This window comes from Agrilus planipennis, unplaced genomic scaffold, assembly GCF_000699045.2.
Source record: "Agrilus planipennis isolate EAB-ADULT unplaced genomic scaffold, Apla_2.0 scaffold84, whole genome shotgun sequence".
Lineage (NCBI taxonomy): Eukaryota > Metazoa > Arthropoda > Insecta > Coleoptera > Buprestidae > Agrilus > Agrilus planipennis.
In genome coordinates this window covers 1,191,166-1,210,996 of record NW_020439025.1, presented here as the reverse complement: position 1 = coordinate 1,210,996, position 19,831 = coordinate 1,191,166, and the positions used below count along the sequence as shown (strand labels likewise).

Genomic DNA, 19,831 nt, shown 5'->3' with positions numbered 1-19,831 from the left:
ATTTCAATCCTGAGATCAAAAGTCAATTCAAAGAATGGCGCAAACTTGAAGAGGGCCTCCACTACAGGTCCGTGTAGTTCCGTCTGTTGTTGGAAAGGTAATGCTTAGGATATTCAGGGATTGTAAAGGGATTATTTTTATGGATTATCTGGCGGAAGGTACTATAATTAACGCAGAATATTATTTGAATTTAATATTTGGACCACTGCAAGAGGCACATGTCAAAAAACGGCCTGGAAGGTTGCATAAGCGTCTGTTATTGCAACAGGATAATATAAGACCACACACTGCAAGAAAAACGAAGGATGTTTTAAAGGATTTAGGATGGGAATTGCTTCCGCACCCACCTTATTCCTGGGATCTTGCACGCAGTGATTATAATCGGTTCCCAGATTTGAAAGAAAAAACCCTTACGGGGTGTTTGATTTGAAAGTTTAACTGACGTAAAACGTACCATAAATAGGTGGATTGAGGAGACACCGACAAAATTCTTTGAGGACGGCTTAAAAAAATTAATTTATCGTTGGCATAAATGTATTCAGTTAAGTTTCGGCGCGCTGGGACCAGAACAAAAACTCAATAGGTCTGATACTTGTCGTCAACTTCAAGAGCTTTTAACTCGTTACAGTGATGAATTTTGGCAACGAATAGTAACCACTGACGAAACGTAGTTTCCTTATTTCAATGTTGAGACCAAAAGTCAATCCAAAGAATGGCGCAAACTTGAAGAGGGGCCCCCACTAAAGGCCCGTGCAGTTCCGTCTGTTGGAAAGGTAATGCTTAGGATTTTCTGGGATTGCCAAGGGATTATTTTTATGGATTATCTGGTGAAAACCACACACCGCAAAAAAAACTAAGGATGTTTTTTTTTAACGATTTAGTATAAGAATTGTTTCCGCATCCACCTTGCACCCACTGATTATCATCTGTTCCCAGACATGAAAACACCCTCAAGGGTTGTTCGATTTAATAGTTTCATCATCATCATCATCATAAGGTCATCAGTCCTAAGACTGGTTGGACACGTACCTCCACTCTTTCCTATCCTGAGCTAAACTTCGCATTTCCCTAAAACTAGAACAGCCCACATCCTTAACTATTTGCGAAGAGTAATCTAATCTAGGTCTACCTCTACCCCTCCTAACTCCTGTTTCTGCCTCTAATATGTCTCTGACTAGACCTTCATGCCTGAGAAGGTGTCCTACCAACCTATCTCGCCTATTTTTTATTGACTTCCATAGAGTCGTCTGTTCTCCTATTCTTTCCAATACCTCTTCATTTCTAACCTTTTCTACCCACGAAATCCTCATCATCCGCCTATAACACCTATTTAATAGTTTAACTGACGTAAAACGTGCCATAAATAGGTGGATTGAGGAGACCGAAAAAATCGTTGGGATAAATATATTCAGTTGAATGGAGATTACGTTGGAAAACTACATTATAATATTGACAAAAATTAACAAAATAATAAAAATTATAGCTAAATTCTCAGAACTTTGGAAACATCCCTACTATAGGTAGGTACCTACTATATGAATAAAACAAATATATAAAAAGTTACTTTTATTGATTTTAATAAAACACTGAAGTTATTTTACTATCCAAAAATTCATTAAGAACGCTTTCGTCGGGCATGGCACTCTGAGATCCTTTTCTGCATACCGTGTAAGCGGCACAATGACAGGCAGCTTCCACCATTTCTTTCAATGACAAATGTCGCTTGTAGGCCATTAAATACGCTAGTACCCCGACAAAAGCATCACCTGCCCCTGTGCTGTCAACACATTCTACCTCAGGACACATCACGTGCACTGGTGTAGGAACATTTCGAGACGCGTAAATGGCACCATCGACCCCCAAAGTTATTATTACAATGTTGCAACCCTTCTCTAATAGTTTGTAGACTGCCAATTTCAGATCACTAACAATATAAAAAAAATATGTAATAAGTTAAAAACTTATTATAAAAGGGTAGCGCGAATTTTGGGTATAGTGACGAAAAAAAAAATATATATAACTTACAAAAACTTTTTTAATGTTAGGTGAGGAATGTAATATCTAAACATATTTTGTTCCTTAGGCAGGTATGTAAACTCACCCGATGGTTTTAACAGAGACATTAAAACCCTATGTAAACCATCCGCTTCTTGGAATGAGTAGATACTCTAAGGCTACGCGCGCACTGGAACTACAGTTTTGTCGTCCGACAGTTTAGTTGCCCGTGTAAAATCAGTGGTATATAATATACTGTAGCGAGCGCATTTCTTCATGTGCGCCGTATTTGTAAATGTGTATGTCATACCTGCGTTCTGGGAAAGCAGTTAAACAATTCAAAGAAAAACTAAACGATCCGGATGTTTCCAGACGGTTCCAGAAAGTAAACAAAAGAGTATTTAAAGAAAGAGACGATTGCCGAGAGAGGAAGAAATAAACTGACCGTTGCAGAAGTGAATCCGGAAATAAATTGACAGTGATAGCAGTGAAATAAATAGCGCAGTGAATAGTGGTATATCAACATTAGTGTAAATAAATAGTTTTGTCGTTATCAGTCTTAAAAGTTAATTTTGTTAAACCCACGAACGTTACAATACGAATACGCGGGCATATTAACCGACACACCAGGTCACAAACTTTTCAGTTGAGTCTTGTCAACTGAACAGTTGGCCACAGCCAGAGATGTCATTTATTTGTAATACTTGTATTTAAAATGTAAATATATCTTTTTTTTGAGAAAAGCATTTAAATGGAAGCAAATAAGGAAGCAAAGGAAGAATTATTTGTTGCTGAACTATAGAAACTACAACATAAAGATAGAAAAACAATATCTCAATCACTTCAAACAGAAAAATATGAATCATGTTCAATCATCACAGCTGGTGGTGTAGTGCAAACACCACTAAGCCTAGAAAACTCCAATATTTAAAAAATGAGAAAATGCCTGCAAGGTTTTCTTAAAAAATATTTTCTACTTAAGTAAATATAGAAAATTAAATAGGTACTACAAAAAAAGTATTTTTATTCTTAAGTTTTTGTCGTTTCTATCAAACACATTTTAACATTGCTCCAGATGCAGATTATTTCTCTTTTTAACAACAGTTTAATCCGTATGAACAATTTAATTGTAGTGCACCCGTCGCCGTATTAGGGCAATTAAAACTTGTTTATCCTGTAATTTTCTATCTGAGAAATCAGATGGGACAATGGCTTGAATTTGCATACCACAGTGGTCAACGAAAATTGACCATCGGATGAGTTTATACATGTTTTGGGTAGAAATTGGAAGAGTTTACATACGTCCTTTTGCTCTTTTAATTTAAATTACTTACTTGTCGAATATGTATAATTTTAAATATAATAATGTGGTTAAAGATGGAAGAAAATGGATCTCAAACAACTATGAATCGCAGAAATTTTAAATAGTACGAATAAGACAGTCAAGAAACAATATTTGAATTTTACCTTATATCGTTTATTTTAATGCCGGAATAAACCTCCGCTTCTGTTTGATTCACGCAAAATATCGTAGGGAGAGTAAACAGGGCAGGATTCAGATTCTTTTGTGAAGGGGCAGCAATTAAAATAGACGACTGTAAAAAATAACATTTTAAATAAAAGATTACTGTCAATTTGCCTAAAATATTAAAATTAAAATTGTTGTATTTCTTTTTACAGTTAGTAGTCAGGCCTCTAGTCATGGGGAGGAGATGTGCCCCTCCCAATATCTGCTTCAGTTGACTTTTTCAAACTGTGTTATCAATTAGGATACATGTTAAAAAGAAGCTTCTTTCATAATTTCGTGTAAAAGCTGCTTGAGAAACTGAAAGAGCATTCGTGTACGGGCTGTAATAAGATTACAAAAGGGCATAGGGATCATAAATGAACTATCGGTCCTTAGATCGGTGTTCACTGAGTTTTCACAGCTAGCAGATATTATCCTTGCAATATCATCAAGAAATCGAGCTTTTGGTCAAAAATTCGAGCCAAAAACCCTATAGTGAAATTTTGTTCTAATACAAAGCAAGCCCCTTATAAAAACAGCATACCTATATATATGTATTTAAGTATACATATAATATAATTAAATAACAAAAGGAAAGGAAGACTTGAACACTGTAGACGTAAGAGAGATTATTAATGGAACCAGAGAATTATTATTTTAATAAGTCAAAAGAAAGACGAAATTTTAACCTTAATAGAAAGTNAGAAATTTTAAACTTAATAGAAAGTGCCAAAATTGTTGCTGGAATCAATTAAGAACATGATTTCAAAAGACATCACCAAAAACAAAAACAAAGGCAAAAATTGATGACTGTGGATCCAAAGCAGCGAGCTTTGATATAAATATATTTTCTAAAAAATAATTTTTAAGAGCTTTAGGTACAATTACAAACTTGTAGAACGTTTGAACCCAATATCAGACATATTCACAAATCCTTTATAAACTACCCGGATGTTTCGAGAAGGTTCCAGAAAGTAAACAAAAGAGTATTTAAAGGAAGAGACAATCGCCGAGAGACGTAGAGAAATAAATTGACAGTGATAGCAGTGAAATAAATAGCGCGGTGAATAGTGGTATATCAAGATTAGTGTAAATAAATAGTTTTTGTCGTTATCAGTCTTAGAAGTTAATTTTGTTTAACCCACGAACATTACAGTATTATTGCCAAAATCAATTTTGGCCTCTAATGGTAAAAAGATTCTTCACCTACATATGAAATATATCATTGAAAGGTGAACGTAAAGCGATTATTACTTACGCGTCTCGAAGATTCCAAAATTTTAATGGCAGTCTCATTTGGAAACTCCAGAGAACATACAACAACTACAGCATTTTGAATTAATTCTTTTACATTGTCCACATCGTCGACACTAACTTTATTGTTGGCCCCAAGAACCCCGATAATTTGATTTTCACCATCTGTGGTTAAATTTATGAATGCTGTACCAGTGTGTACACCAGGCGTTTTAATAACATGACAGTCTACCTTATTTTCTTCAAGACTGTCTATGAATTTTTCAGCCCATGAGTCGTCGCCGACCTGTAATACACGTAGGTATATAGTATTTTTTAACGCAAAATAAGGAAGCAATTTTATTAATAATAATAATATGGTGATCATCTATATTTCTATACAAATAAAATGGAAGCTATTAGGTCCTGCGACATGCCATCGTTTCAATATTGGATAATTTTGGATCATGATACTATAACTGAACAGATAATCTCAGTACGTGTATGTATTTTAGATCAGTCCACGCATGACATCATTCCGAGACAAACTAAGCATTTCATATCCAGGTCTTTTGTTATAGTCCGAGAGGGAAGTACAGAAGATACCTATAATTTGACCCATCACTTCAGAGGTAGACCACCTACTTCGACGGTTTCCCTCCTCAAATACTCCCTTCCCTCCCCCATATACACACTCAACCCTTTTCCCAACTCAATCCTCTTCCCAATCCCAACCTTTCCATTTCCTTCCCGGAGATGAGCAACTTTTAGGTTTATCTCCCCACTCGAGGAGGGGTTTTAGTCGGTAAAAATCAGACACTACCTCCTTTCAGGGGATGTCTTTTGAAGATTTCCTCTCCTCGAGAATAATCTAAATAAAAAAAAATGACTTCGATTTATTTGATAAAATATAGACAGCCAGCAATCAGCTGCTGGAAATTTCGCCAGGTACAGTATCGTTGGTTGAGCGCCGTAGAACTATCACTTACGATCACGGTACCTTTAGGGGGCTGGTTGACAGTTTGTCCAAGCATTTACGGGTGGCTGATGATTAATTTTTCAGTTAGTATATTAAATAGTAAAACATATCCAAAGATGAGCCGAGCTCAAATGGTTTTACATTTTTGAAAATACTTTTTTACCTGACTGACTCGAAAATATAAAATTAATTGAGCTCGGCACATTTTTGGATATATTTTCCTGTTTAATATATTGTAGCGACTACGAGCGTGCTTGTGTGCGATCGGGCATACGTGTGTGTGAGCGGCTTATCGATTCGCCGACTAGCCGCGGACGCTTTTCTTCGTGTGCGCCGTATCTGTAAACGTGTGTGTCGTACCTGCGTCCCGGGAAAGCAATTAAACCGTTCAATGAAAACGAGACTTTTCGGGACGGCTGGAGAACGTTCCCGAAAGGAGGCAAGGGAGTATAAAAAGGAAGAGACTATCGCCGAAGTAGAGTAGAAATAAATTGACCGTTGCAGAAGTGAATCAAGTGATAAATTGACAGTGATAGAAGTGAAATAAATAGAACAGTGAATAGTAACAGTAGTGTAAATAAATAGAATAATTCATAACCTAATTAGTAATAATTTAATAGTGTTTTTAAGTTTAATAATAATTAGGGTAAATAAATAGTTTTTTGTCGTTGTGAGTCTTAAAAGTTAATTTGTTAAACCCACGAACATTACAATATAATAATTAATAATAGTGCTTGGATAAACCGTCAAACAACTCCCTAACGGTACCGTGATCGTAGGTAAGTCCTGCGGCGAGCAACCAACGAAGTTTCCAGCATCTGATTACTGGCTATCAATTTTGTTTTTCAAATAAATCGAGATCAAATCATCGGTATCTTTTCTACTCCCTTCCCGAACTGTTAAGGGAGCCGTACTCTTGAAATAGTGTTTTCCATGATGACAAAGAATTTAATATATGTACTATCTGAATAATCTTAAGTTATCATTAAATAATAATGATATAACATGTCTTGCCTTCTGAATATTTTCAAGAATACCGAAGTAAATCATAAAAACAGGTAAATACAAGAAACTATAAAACCAACAAGGCTTTAGGTACTGAAATCTACAAAAATATTTACCTTTTTAAATAAAATATAACTCTACATGTAAATATTTTTATAACATAAGCTTCTTAATCCTACATACACATAAAATGCTATGTGTTTGAAAACAGAAAGAAACTGAATTAGGTATCACGGGGCCTAATATTTAATCAAAACAAAGCTTATATGTATGTACCTAAACTACGAATTTAACACATGTATATCATGACGTTATCATCATAAGGTCGTCAGTCCTAAGACTAGTTGGGCACGCACCTCCACTCTTTCCAATCCTGAGCTAATCTTCGCATTTCCTTAAAACTAGAACAGCCCACATCTTTAACTATTTACGAACAGTTACCTAATCTAGGTCTACTTCTACCCCTCCTAACTCCCGTTTCTGTCTCTAATATGTCTCTGATTAGACCTTCATGCCTGAGAAGGTGTCCTACCAACCTATCTCGCCTATTTCTTATTGACTATTCTCCTATTCTTTCTAATACCTCTTCATTTCTAACCTTCTCTATCCACGGTGTCCTCATCATTCGCTGGTAACATCACATTTTGAACGCTTCTAACCTTTTTTTTTTCCGCCGCGCCTACTGTCCATGTTTCGCACTCGTACAGCGCCGCGTTCCAAACATACACCTTTAACAACCTTTTTCGAATTTCTAAATTAACCGTTCGCGAGGATAGAAATGACTTCTTTTTATTGTCATAACGTATTCAAATTTTTATTATATTATAATTAATAACCAATTACTGTATCTACTTTGAAATGCATTACACTTACCCTACCAAGAAAAGAGGCCCTTCCACCCAGTTTACATACAGTAACACATGCATTAGAACCTTTCCCCCCAAATTGAGTCCAGTATTTTGTTCCAAGCAAAGTCTCCCCCTTTTCTGGTAATCTTGGTACAAGGCTAAAAATATAAAAACTTTGTATATGTATACACAGTTAGAGGGCGAGATGTATGTATGGATCTAATTTTAGTTTAATGTTTATAGTGAAAAATATTCTTCAGTTCCTTTATTTATTACATTAGTCTGATGCCTGTTCGTTTAATTTAGAGTCCTTAACATTTTTGTAGTATTTCAAATCCTACGGGTTATTTTAGAATAGAATTATTAGAAAAGAAAACAAGTGTATGGAATTTAAAAGGACTTTTATTGGGAACTATGGAGAATAACAATAACAAATAATAACTTTGACTTGTGTTGTAAATAAATTAATGGCATACATTAAGACTGTTAATTCTACTACACCTTATATGGACCCCTAGGAGTCCATCGACTCCTGGTGAAAAAAGTAAAATTTTTAGATCATTCATTCCCACCAGCTACTGAAGCTGGTGGGTGGACTATGCCGAAAGGTAGAGAGAGGCCCTTTTCAGCCTCCCTTCAGGAATCGTGGTATTAGGTGGGTGGTGGTTGGGGTGAGAAAGATGAGACGGACGAAATAAAGACAGAAGAGAATGAAATTTTATCTGTGGAATATTCTATTATTGACTCTGCATTTGCCGCAGCATAACTGGACAGCTCTAAAAGGGATGTCGAAGTTTGAGGAACTAATTTTAGATACCTGGAATACTCTTCCGGAATGCCATGACCAAAGATCCAAAATGACCTTTGGTGTGCTGGCAATCTTTGGGTCAACATATTCGTTCGAGCGAATTTTCTCGTCTATGAACTTAATAAAGAGCAAGCTAAGAAGCCAAATAACTAATTAAAATTTAGTTAAATCTAAACTAAAATCTTGTGCCGGACTTACCAAATCTTTCTAGAGAAATGCAAGGTCACCGTTCGCACTGATTTTTTAATATATATTATTTCAATCTTGTCTAGCATAGTACCATATTTTGTAACACTATTCATATAAATAATGATGAATAAAGTTGTATTTTATTTACTACTTCTTTATCAAATGCAAATTCGAAATAAAATGTACAAAAAGCCGAATTATAAATTCTTCAAAATTCTTTGAAATTCATGAAACAATATTTTTACTTCAAATGTCTCTTGTAGGTCAAAAATGTACCTATCCCTGCTCTAGGCCATGCTGCTCGGTCTTGTGGTTAAGAAACCCAGATCTAACTGAAGATTTATTTTTTAACAAAGTTCTATTGACGAAGTGCAGTCACGAAATTCGTCTAAATTCAATTGTTGTACGTATATTCAGTCTATATGTATAATCGTTGTTAATATAATAAGTACTTATATTTTGTAGTATTAAAAAGAATATGCCTTCAGTTATGATATCTACTTAATATTATTTTGCAATTGTTAAAATGCAAATTTAATTATCCTATTTTGATGAGGCTTTATTTAGAATTTTCCGTTAGATTGTCAGCAATTATCATTAAACTTTGACAAACACCCGCTGGGTCGGCATCGTCAAATTTGAGACGGTACCCTTAAATAAACATTTCAACAAAAACATAAGGCCTACGGTTATATTATTTTTATTATTTACTTTACTGAATGGCATATTTGATTTTTTTATTCTTCCCGCTTAAACTACTCCGATCTTTTTTGTAACTGTTTTATTTACAACAGGAAACTTTGGACAGCAAAAAAATATAAATTATCTATTTTATATCTACCTACTCACCACACATGATCTACTGCACAGGCCCCTGCGCCAAACACATAGTTGTTCGAACTCATCGTTCGAAGTTATTCAGACTTCAATAAATTGCTAACCAAACTTAGGAGACAACATTCGACTGTAAATTTAAATTGAATAAATATTGTAACAATACACACGAACATTCACGTGTATTGTGCACGGTAAATACAAACTTAAACACTAATATCCACTCCAGTGGCGCACATAGATAACAACTTTTCAGTTATAATTATTTCATTTAAATTCGTAACCTAATACGAGCTATTCTTGTATACATATGCGTACATTTGTGTATGTAATTCATTTGATAAAATTCACAGTATTGGATTGTTATGGTCGGATATTCAAATTCGAAAAAATCGAGATAGCTTATTTTCATGCAGTTTCAATTTTTTTTACCCTTCGAAAGTGTACATATTAATAATAAAATAAATAGTAATTGCAGCGACAATTAAACTATCTATTTTTAAATAATTCAAGTAATTCGAATTTTAAAATAAAAAAGCAAAACAAACGAAGTGAAGACGGAAGTGAAGTGAAAGATTATCTGACACAACAACTACCTAAATGATCGAAGGAATTTGCAGGACTACGAGGATAGACGGACCCGAAATTGGACTGTTGTCTTTTGCCCTGTATACTAACAGACGTATGAAAATTCTAGTAGCACATTTCAAATCATCATCATCATAAGATCGTCAGACATAAGACTGGTTGGACATGCACCTTCGCTTTTTCCTATCCTGAACTAAACTTCCCATGTCCTAAAATTAGAACAACCCACATACTTAACTATTTGCGAACAGTAATCTAATCTAGGTTTACCTCTACTCCTTTCGACTGCTGTCCCTGCTTCTAATATGTCTCTGATTAAACCTTCATGCCTGAGAAGATGTCCTATCAATCTATCTCGCCTATTTCTTATTGACTTCCATGGAGTCTCCTGTTCTCCTATTCTTTCTAATATCTCTTCGTTTCTAACCTTCTCTATCCACGGTGTGCCCTTCATTCGCCTGTTACATCACATTTTGAACGCTTCTAACCTTTTCTTTTCCGCAGCGCCCACCGTCCATGTTTCGCACCCATACAGCTTCCCGCTCCAAACATACACCTTTAACAACCTTTTTCGAATTTGTAAATTAACGGTTCGCGAGCATAGAAGTGACTTCTTTTTATTGAAGGCGACTCGGCCCTTCGCTATCGTCTGCTTTATATCCCTACTACTCCTTCCGTCTTGACTTGAGTGACTTTCAAGACACTTTTGATTTTTTGTCTCTTATCATTATATTCGCTCTTTTTTCCTTACATTTTCTTCCCTTGCATACCAGTATTTCTATTTTAGTTTTATTTATTTTCATATAATACTGTTTTGTTAATACATCCCAATACATGAGTCATTATTTTGAATTTTCAATATATTACTTCTTATAATGATAAAAGGGTATCAAATTAAACAATTTACCCTGTACATTAGTAAACTCTTTTTTTTTCATTGCAAAATTTACTAGAACACGTTTCTACATAATTACAATCTTAATGCATAGACAAAAAAATTGCTTTAGTGTGTGCAACAAAAAGGAAAGTTGACGGTAGTGGCGGATCCAAGGGAAGAAAGCGGAAATTTCCTCTCCCAAGAATTCTATGATTACACCAGTACTGTTAAAAATCGAATTAGGAGGTTTGCTTCTCAATATCAAAAGAAAAAAAAATAAAATAAAGAACATGAAGACGGTCATTTTCATGGAAAAAATATCACTCCAGTTTGCATCAGGAAATACTGAATTTTGAAAAATGCTGCTTAATAGAGAACTCATTCCAGAAGCTATATTTAGGTAAAAGATAATTTCACTCCTCCCTCAAAAATTGTTATGATGAGAAGTCATCTATCATAATTTTGTTCCAATGTTAAGTAGATATACATTTATGGATAACGAAAACTCTTCATAATGTTAAAAACGTTTTGATTCTTTGAATTTCATAGTAGAAAAATTACATTGTTATTAATTCTCCGATTATTGGAGTGCCATAATATGATTTTTTCGATAAAATTGATCTAGATCTAATTGTAAGCCAAATTAATCGCAATTTTCTCCTTATTAGGAGCAGGAGTAAATGCGATCTCTTACACGGGAGGGAAGTTACACTTTCTCTTCTCTAAAATCAGGGAAAAAATTATACTTTCGGTAGGAGTATGGTAAAAATGATCCTTCGACAGTGCCACAATGAACTTTTTCGATAGTTTTGAGTTTTCTTTATATATAGACACAAGTAATTTTCATTTGATATCACTTACGACCTTATGTACGATATTCACGAAATACTCGATTGCAAAATAAATTTTCCGGGCAAAATTCTACAAAAATACTTGTAGAAATTAGATTTCAGGATTGTAAGCGCGTCTTTTTGATGAAATCATCATGAGGGATTATGGTGGCGTCAAAAGTGTTCGACATTTCGTCTCTTTCCTACACAAAGAACATCTTCAGGAACATCACATTGTCGATATAGGATCTCCAACGTTGGTGTTTCAGCAGTTGAACACTTTTGACGCCACCATGATCCGTCATGGTGATTTCATGTATAGCACGCGGTTAGAATCCGGAAAAATCAGTTTCTTTAAACGACAACCGTGAAAGTATAAATCAACTTCTACAAAAATATTTGTATTTTTATAGCGCGTATTTTAATCACGCACGCTTAAGCCAAGTAACTGGTCATCCTACACTCCTTCTTGATGAAGTTAGAATGTCATGACTTGTATCTGCAACCTACGCAAGCACTACTTTCAAAACTGCTTACATGCAAATGTTCGGTATTAACAAAACAGTACTGTATGAAAATAAATAAAAGTAAAACAAAAATACTGGTATGCAAGGGAAAAAAAATTGGGAAAAGGTGAATATAAAGACAAGAGATGAAAAATTAGAAGAAGTGGCTTATTTTAAGTACCTAGGAAGTCAGATAAGTCAGGACGGAAGGAGTAGTAGGGATCTAAAGCAGAGGAAAGCGAAGGGTCAAGTTAGAAATTCGAAAAACGTTGTTAAAAGTGTGTGTTTGGAGCTTCATGGGTGCGAAACATGGATGGTTGGCGCTGCGGAAAAGAAAAGGTCACAAGCGTTCGAAATGTGGTGTTACAGGCAAATGATGAGAATACTGTGGATATAGAAGGTTAGAAACGAAGAGATAGGTATTAGAAAGAATAGGAGAACAGAGGACTCTGTGGAAGTGAATAAGAAATAGGCGAGATAGGTTGGTAGGACATTTTCTAGTCTAGTCAGAAACATATTAGAGGCAGAAACAGGAGTTAGGAGGGGTAGAGGAAGACCTAGATTAGATTACTATTTGCAAATAGTTAAGGATGTGGGAAGTTCTATTTTTAGGGAAATGCGAAGTTTAGCTCAGGATAGAGTAGAGGTACGTGTCCAACCAGTCTTAGGACTGATGGCCTTATGATGATGATTAATAAACTGATACTTATTTGTTTCTTTTTATTGTTTGTTGTTTGTTTTTTATTTTACATGTCTACTACGCCTCTGGTGATGATTTTATTCTGGTGATAACAATATAATAATACTTGCCCCGATATTTCGGTAAAAACAACAGCTAACGTGCCACGAGCATGTAGTATGAACGCGGCGTTTATTTTATCGTGTTCATATTTTGACCCGCGCACTTAATGTGTGATAAACACTATCAATAGACTGATATAAACTTTTCTATTAATATCAATAAATTCTCGCAAATGTATCATCTTTATACATTTGCATTTAATAGTTATCTTTTTGATATTCAGGAATTTGTACCTACATATTTTTATTTGAGGGTAATGTTTACAAAATTTATTGAGTGCAGAATATCTTGCCAGCTTTAATAAAGTTTCAATATGTTAAACCAATAATAATAATAATGTTGTATCATGTTCAACAAAATATTTGAGATAATACACTAAAAAGGTAAAATTAAAACGTTGAAAGATAAGTTAAATTAAAATTCTGGGTGCCTAAAATCGAAAACAATATTAGATAAATATGTATTAATTAAAGTAAATTTGTTCGTATGGAGATAAATTATAATTGAAAAATAATTTTAAGAATACTTAAATTCATACAATAAATTGCGTTCATAATAGAAGCAATTAAATGGAATTATAAAGCGCGATAATTAACCTAATTAAAAAATAGCATTAAAAAGTGAAATAGTAGTCTTTTTAGAAGTAGAAGTCTCATTGTATAAAAGAACAAAATTTTTAAAAGTTATATGCATAGATATTTATAGCTACAATATAATTTGAATATAATCCAAAGAAATTAATTCAGCAGTAATTTGGAAACAAATCAATCAAGCGGGCAGCTAAATTTCTTAAGAAACAATTGATCTTTGTAATTGTTTTCAAAACTTACTTAAACATGCAATAAATTGTAAGTTAAAAGAAAAAAAAACAACTTTGGCTTACCCTTCCTTTCAAAATTAGTGAGTATCCGATTGCCTACTGAATTGTTTGATGTTGTACGAATAAACAGAAATTTAATTTAACTGTAGTAAAACTTTATAGATTTCTCAATTAATTTTTTACCAGAAACTGTACGGTAAACTTATGACTTATGGTATACAATAATATCTAGGAGTACATTGCAACCTATCCACACTGCTCCATTCGTATGGGCATAGTGTATGGGTTTGTTACCTTCTTGTTGACCTTCCTGTGTAGAATTTTTCACGCTTAAGCAACATCTACATACGTACAGAATGAAACGCTAACAATAAGTGGCACGGTACAATTTATATCTTTAAGGCGATTATGGATTGTTTATACCTTCCTTATTTACACAAAAGTTCAGATTTTGACTAGCGCAATATTTAAAAGGTGTTTGAGTAACTAAAACGAAAATATTTTATACTTACGTGAAATAATTTTTCTTTAAATTAACCCCGTCACCAATTTTTCTGCTTCCCTCCAGGACAGGGGTCTTCAACCTTTTTAAAGTCAAGGGCCGAAAATATTTTGATTTTGATTCGGCGGACCACAATACAAGGGCTCATGAATGTGCCATTAGGACAAAACCGGTTTATAGCGATGTCATTACGAGTGGCGCTCATTAAAAAGATGTTAGACTGTTGTTCTAATTAAGTTTACGAAATTATATGTATATTAATTAAATTTGGCTAAGCTATTAATGAGCCCCCAATGAAGCTTCCGTGGACCGCAGGCGGCCCGCGGAACGCAGGTTGGAGACCTTTACTTTAGGAATTAATGGTGGGGATGAAAATAATGAGACGGACGAAATGAGGACAGAAATGGATAATTGCATCTGTAATAGTACATTACGTATCGAGGGAAGAAGCAGGGTTATTTCAGACTGCAATGTGAAAACATGCAGTCTAAGACAACCCTGTTTCTTCTCGAGGTACGTATACTATTTTTTGTCATGTTTATGCGGAACGCTCGTTATTAAATTGATATTTGGCCAAATAAGAGTAAATGATTTAGAGGTTAGAAAGACATTGTCATTGAACAACTGATTTCTGCGCATGCCCATAAACTTGAGCGCATGCGCTCAAAAGACTAATTTCATTTCCTCCCGACTAAAACACGGCTGAAAAGAGGCCATTTCTTTCCTATTTCATAGCATGCAAAACGAGCTTTCCGCGCTAACATGACAAAAAATATTGTTACTGCCTAATAAGTCATCCATGTAAGCCACAGAAAAATTGAAAAAGGTCAGACGGATTCGGAATCGAACCGGTGTCCTCCCGAATGCTAAATAGTGATCAAAACCTTTAGGTCATGCTGCTCGCTCTCCCTTTATGAATTTCAAAACGTTTGGGTGTTTTATTTCCACCAGGTGCTAACTCAGATAGGCGGTTAATCCCTCCGGGTTACCCAGAGATTAGGGCGGGAAGACCTATTCAGTCTTCTTTATGGAAACGTTGGAATGAAAACAGAAGAGAACTGAAAGAGTGTTTATGGAATATTATTACTGTCCCAGCATATGCCTAAGTGATCCAAGGAAACCATAGAAAAACTTGGATGAAAACAAATGCACCTGCAATCGAAAGGGTGTTCTCCCGAATACTAAGGGATAGTCTGAACATTTAGATCATGCCGCTTGGTTGTCTTTTCGAAAATTTTTAAAACTTTTGACTGTTTCATTATCACCAGCTACTGATGCTAGTGAGCGGGTAGTCCCTCCTGAGAATAAGGCGGAATGCTTTCTTGAATCTTATTTTAGGAATCGTGGGAATAGGTGGGTGGTGATTGGTGTGAGAAGAATGAGACGAACGAAATGGAGACAGAAGAGAGTGAAAGATTATGTATGGAATATTACTCTTCCAGCATTTGTCTAAGTGATCCAAGGAAACCATAGAAAAGCTTGGATGAAGACAAATGCACCTGCAATCGAACGGGTGTTCTCCCGAATACTAAGGAATGGTCTGAACGTTTAGATCATGCCGCTTGGTTCTCTTTTCGAAAATTTTTAAAACTTTTGACTGTTTCATTATCACCAGCTATTGATACTGATGAGCGGGTTGTCCCTCCTGGCTACGCCAGAGAATAGGACGGATTGCCTTCTTGAACCTTCTTTTAGGAATCGTGGGAATGGGTGGGTGGTGGCTGGTGTGAGAAGAATAAGACGAAATGAAAACAGACGAGAGTGAAAGATTATGTATGAAGTATTCCAACATTTGCCTAAGTGATCCATGGACACTACAGAAAAACTTGAAGTGAACGGGTATTCTCCCCAAATACTAAGAACAGATCTGAACGATATGACTTATTGAGTGTGGTAATTAGAGACGATTGCAGTCTTATCGTAAACACACCCGCAACGAAGGATTGTACGTCACGTTCCCTGAGGATGCCAATCACAGCAAGTGTCGAAACGTCGGATAAGTGTCTCCATTCGAGGATACACTGCAGAAATCGAATCAATCCGATATCATGCTATCGTACGAATGTAGAAAAGCCTGTTCAGTAAATTCCAAGTTTTTGAAATATTTATTTGGAGCAAGGCTACTCTAAAATGATTTTGGGGAAAAATTGTAACGGAAGTGTCATAACGGAAATAGATGTAAATAGTAAATTTTTGTAATAATTTTTTTGTCGAGTTCAGCCAACAGATAAATGTACTAAATTTTTACGACTTTTTTTATTGTTCCGATATATTGATTTTAAGAAAGATGAGAAATAAGATTTTGTTCCGGTAAGTTTCCGTTATGAAAATGCGGAACCAGAAAGCACGCGGAACTTCCGTACTTGCGGAAGCAGAAGCAGAGGCCTGTTGCAACATAATCATTGACAAATAACGAGACATTCACCCGCCGTCATTCATTTCGTTTTTATTTGATGTTTGTGATAAGAAAAATATGTTAAAAATGCCAGTTACCTACAAAAAATTCAAAATTTTCAGTTACTCCCATATACATATATATATATATATATATATTTGATTTGATAAAACCAAAAGGCTTTTTTCTCTCAATTTTTATTGCAATCAGGAATAGTAATTACATTTTTAACTACATATTATTGTTAAAATTAGTGGACATTGCGAATGTTATTTAAAATCACATCGAATAATTATTATTGTTAGGAGCAATTAATTTCTTTAAGAAAATGTTTTTATTTTAATTAATTATTCATTTCATCGTATTTGCTAAAAATTTGCAAATCCGGAAAGCTTGCCTGCGTTCCTGGCCTTGTAACAGAATCTGTTGCAGCAAAACAAGCAAATTTAATAATTTCAAGAATATCAGAATTTTTCTCATGAGCCAAAAGATATGCTAAAGCACCAATAAAAGCATCTCCAGCCCCTGTTGTGTCAACACATTTCACAGTTGGTGTTGTTACATGGTCAATTCTGTCAGGAGTGGCATAAAGAGCACCTTGAGAACCCAAAGTTAAAATTACACTTTTACATCCCTTTCTTAACAATCTCTGCACAGCTTCTCTTCCATCGCTGTGAAAAGAAAATAACTTTAAACGTTAATACTTAATTATGCTGTCGCTTATCTATTTATTTTCGATAACACTAGACAAAGGTTAAAGGTGTATATTTGGATTGTGGCATTGTACGGGTGCGAAACATGGACGGTGGGCGCTGCGGAAAAGAAAAGATTAGAAGCGTTTGAAATATGGTGTTACAGGCGAATGATGAGGATACCGTGGATAGAGAAGGTTAGAAACGAAGAGGTATTAGAAAGAATAGGAGAACAGAGGACTCTATAGAAGTCAATAATAAATAGGTGAGATAGATTGGTAGAACACCTTCTCAGGCATGAAGGTCTAGTCAGAGATATATTAGAGGTAAAAACGGGAGTTAACAGGGGTAGATGTAAGCCTAGATTAGATTATTGTTCGCAAAATGTTAAGGATGTGGGTTGTTCTAGTTTTAGGGAAATGCGAAGATTAGTTTAGGATAGGAAAAAGTGGAGGTGCGTGTCCAACCAGTCTTAGGACTGATGACCGTATAATGATGATGATAATAATGACGAACACTACACAATTATTCGAAATTTTGGACGATGTTTTTCGACCCTTTTACTGAAATATAAGTGTAATTGGTAACATTTGCGAATGAATTATTTATTAAATGCAATGGGCTACAATTTTTTGGGTCAATATTTTTGTATGGTGTGTATTTGTTCATCCCATTCATTTGATACATATTTTTGCTACAGACAAACATACACACAAAGGGGGTTCTAAGATGCATAACCTCCTCCTTTCCTAATATTAAATAGTTTACATACAACTTCATTATTAAATAAACTGAAAATAATTAAGATATTAATGAAAGTCAGATAAAAGCAAGCTCAGAATTGGTCTTATATCCCTTATATTTATCTTGTTAGTCCACTTGCATTAAGAAGTAAAGAGGTTACGACATAAAACAAGGATTCTTAAAACTAATTATCTATGATCTTAATAATAAGTTTCAATATGCCTTGTAAAGTTATAAAACTATTCCAAATATTCTGGGCATTGTTTCATTCGCACATATTAGCTCCATACTTAGTTCGAAGATCAAAATTTTATGGGATGAGAATTGTTGTGTGTTGTTCTTTGTAAAGCCCGTTCCACACATTGGGGATTCCCCAAAAATAGTCCCATCACTCTGATTTGACTCTGACTGATGCTATTAGACCGAATAATCGTTTTGCACAACGAAAAGATGCTGGACAAATGACAAATATGTGGGTGAATACTTCCCAATTGTACTAGGCGAAATGCAAATATTCGGAAATTGACGAATGCCGAATGTGAGGCTTTTCTTTGACTATCATACTCCACACAAAAATGACATTTTAAAAAAGAGCAGTTGTAATGTGACTCGGTGTTTCACATCATCTATCATGATCAGAGCCCTAGCCAGAAATGCGGGGATGCTGTCTCCACCCCCACCCCCAATATCTGTTCAGTTGGTTTTTTCAACTTGATCAAGAAATTGGACTTCTGGTTAATATTTAGAGCCGATAGTAAGATGGGTTACTATAAAAACGGAATAAAGAGGTAAGGAAGACTTGAAAATTGCAGATGCAATAAACATTATTAATAGAACCAGAGAATCCCTAATTTCAATAAAGCAACAGAATGTAATTCTAAACTTAACTGCCAAAATTTTTGCTAGAAAAGTTAAAATTAATTCAGAACAAGATTTTCATACACATCATCGAAAACAAAGACGTCTGGCAAAAATTGATAACTGTGAATCCAATGGAGCGAGCTTTGATTAAATATGTTTTGTAGAAAAGAACTTTTAAGCGTTTAAGATAAAATTACAAACATTTTACGAGATAAACTCAAAATGGTTGTAGAACGTTTGAATTCAATATCAAACATTCTCACAAACCTTTTAGACAAAGAAAATAATAGAAGTGAAGATACTGAAAAATTGATTCTGTTATATCCACCTGAACACGTGCCTAAGATATACCCGCTACTTAAGCAGTTAGAGAAGTGGGCGAAACACGTGTCCGCAGTAATCAGTGTTATTTGGGCGAATCTTCAGTTTAATTAGTCATTTAATACAGTCTCAAGTTTCTACTTTGAACTTAAGGATGTTTGGGAGGTAAAATCGCAGACAAGAGTACATAAAATTAGAAATTCGTGATTAATTAGGTTTTGCAGCATATCATGAGGTAAATGAATACTATCTATAGGTACTAAAAAAAAGTATACTGTTTGAGAGAAAATTTGGAATTGGACCAAAAACTTAGAATAAAATAAGAGATAACGAATAATATGGAAAATTTTTAACTGACTTTTTGGCAGTGAATATGCCTTGATTTCAACTTCGAAACAAAAAAATATTTAGTTTCAATCTCTATTAATAATGAGCGTAAAACTTTTTAATATGTTTAAATAATAATTAAAACTTTAAAATTGCATTTATTTCAGA

General features: G+C 34.7%; 2 protein-coding genes across 3 annotated transcripts in view; both read right to left on the bottom strand.

Annotated features, from left to right (window-relative positions):
* Nucleotides 1–1,553: 1,553 nt before the first annotated feature.
* LOC108734923 (ribokinase-like) lies at nt 1,554–14,185 on the bottom strand. Of its 2 annotated transcripts, none has more exons than XM_018466688.2 (6): nt 13,885–14,185; nt 9,414–9,528; nt 7,593–7,725; nt 4,761–5,042; nt 3,463–3,590; nt 1,554–1,924 (listed from the first exon to the last, which is right to left on the bottom strand). In XM_018466688.2, exons 2-6 carry the CDS (start codon nt 9,467–9,469, stop codon nt 1,576–1,578), a joined length of 948 nt encoding a protein of 315 aa, XP_018322190.1. In that variant the 5' UTR covers nt 9,470–9,528; nt 13,885–14,185; the 3' UTR covers nt 1,554–1,575. The 2 variants fall into 2 exon arrangements, with proteins under 2 accessions (XP_018322190.1, XP_018322191.1); XM_018466689.2 differs by lacking the exon at nt 13,885–14,185 and adding an exon at nt 9,995–10,077.
* Nucleotides 14,186–16,999: 2,814 nt separating this feature from the next.
* Nucleotides 17,000–19,831, bottom strand: part of LOC108734919 (ribokinase-like) — a 14,923-nt gene continuing 12,091 nt past the window's right edge. The window contains exon 5 of the mRNA XM_018466684.2: nt 17,000–17,389. Coding sequence (XP_018322186.1) covers nt 17,062–17,389 — 328 coding nt within the window. The 3' untranslated portion in view covers nt 17,000–17,061. The remainder of the gene's footprint in view (nt 17,390–19,831) is intronic.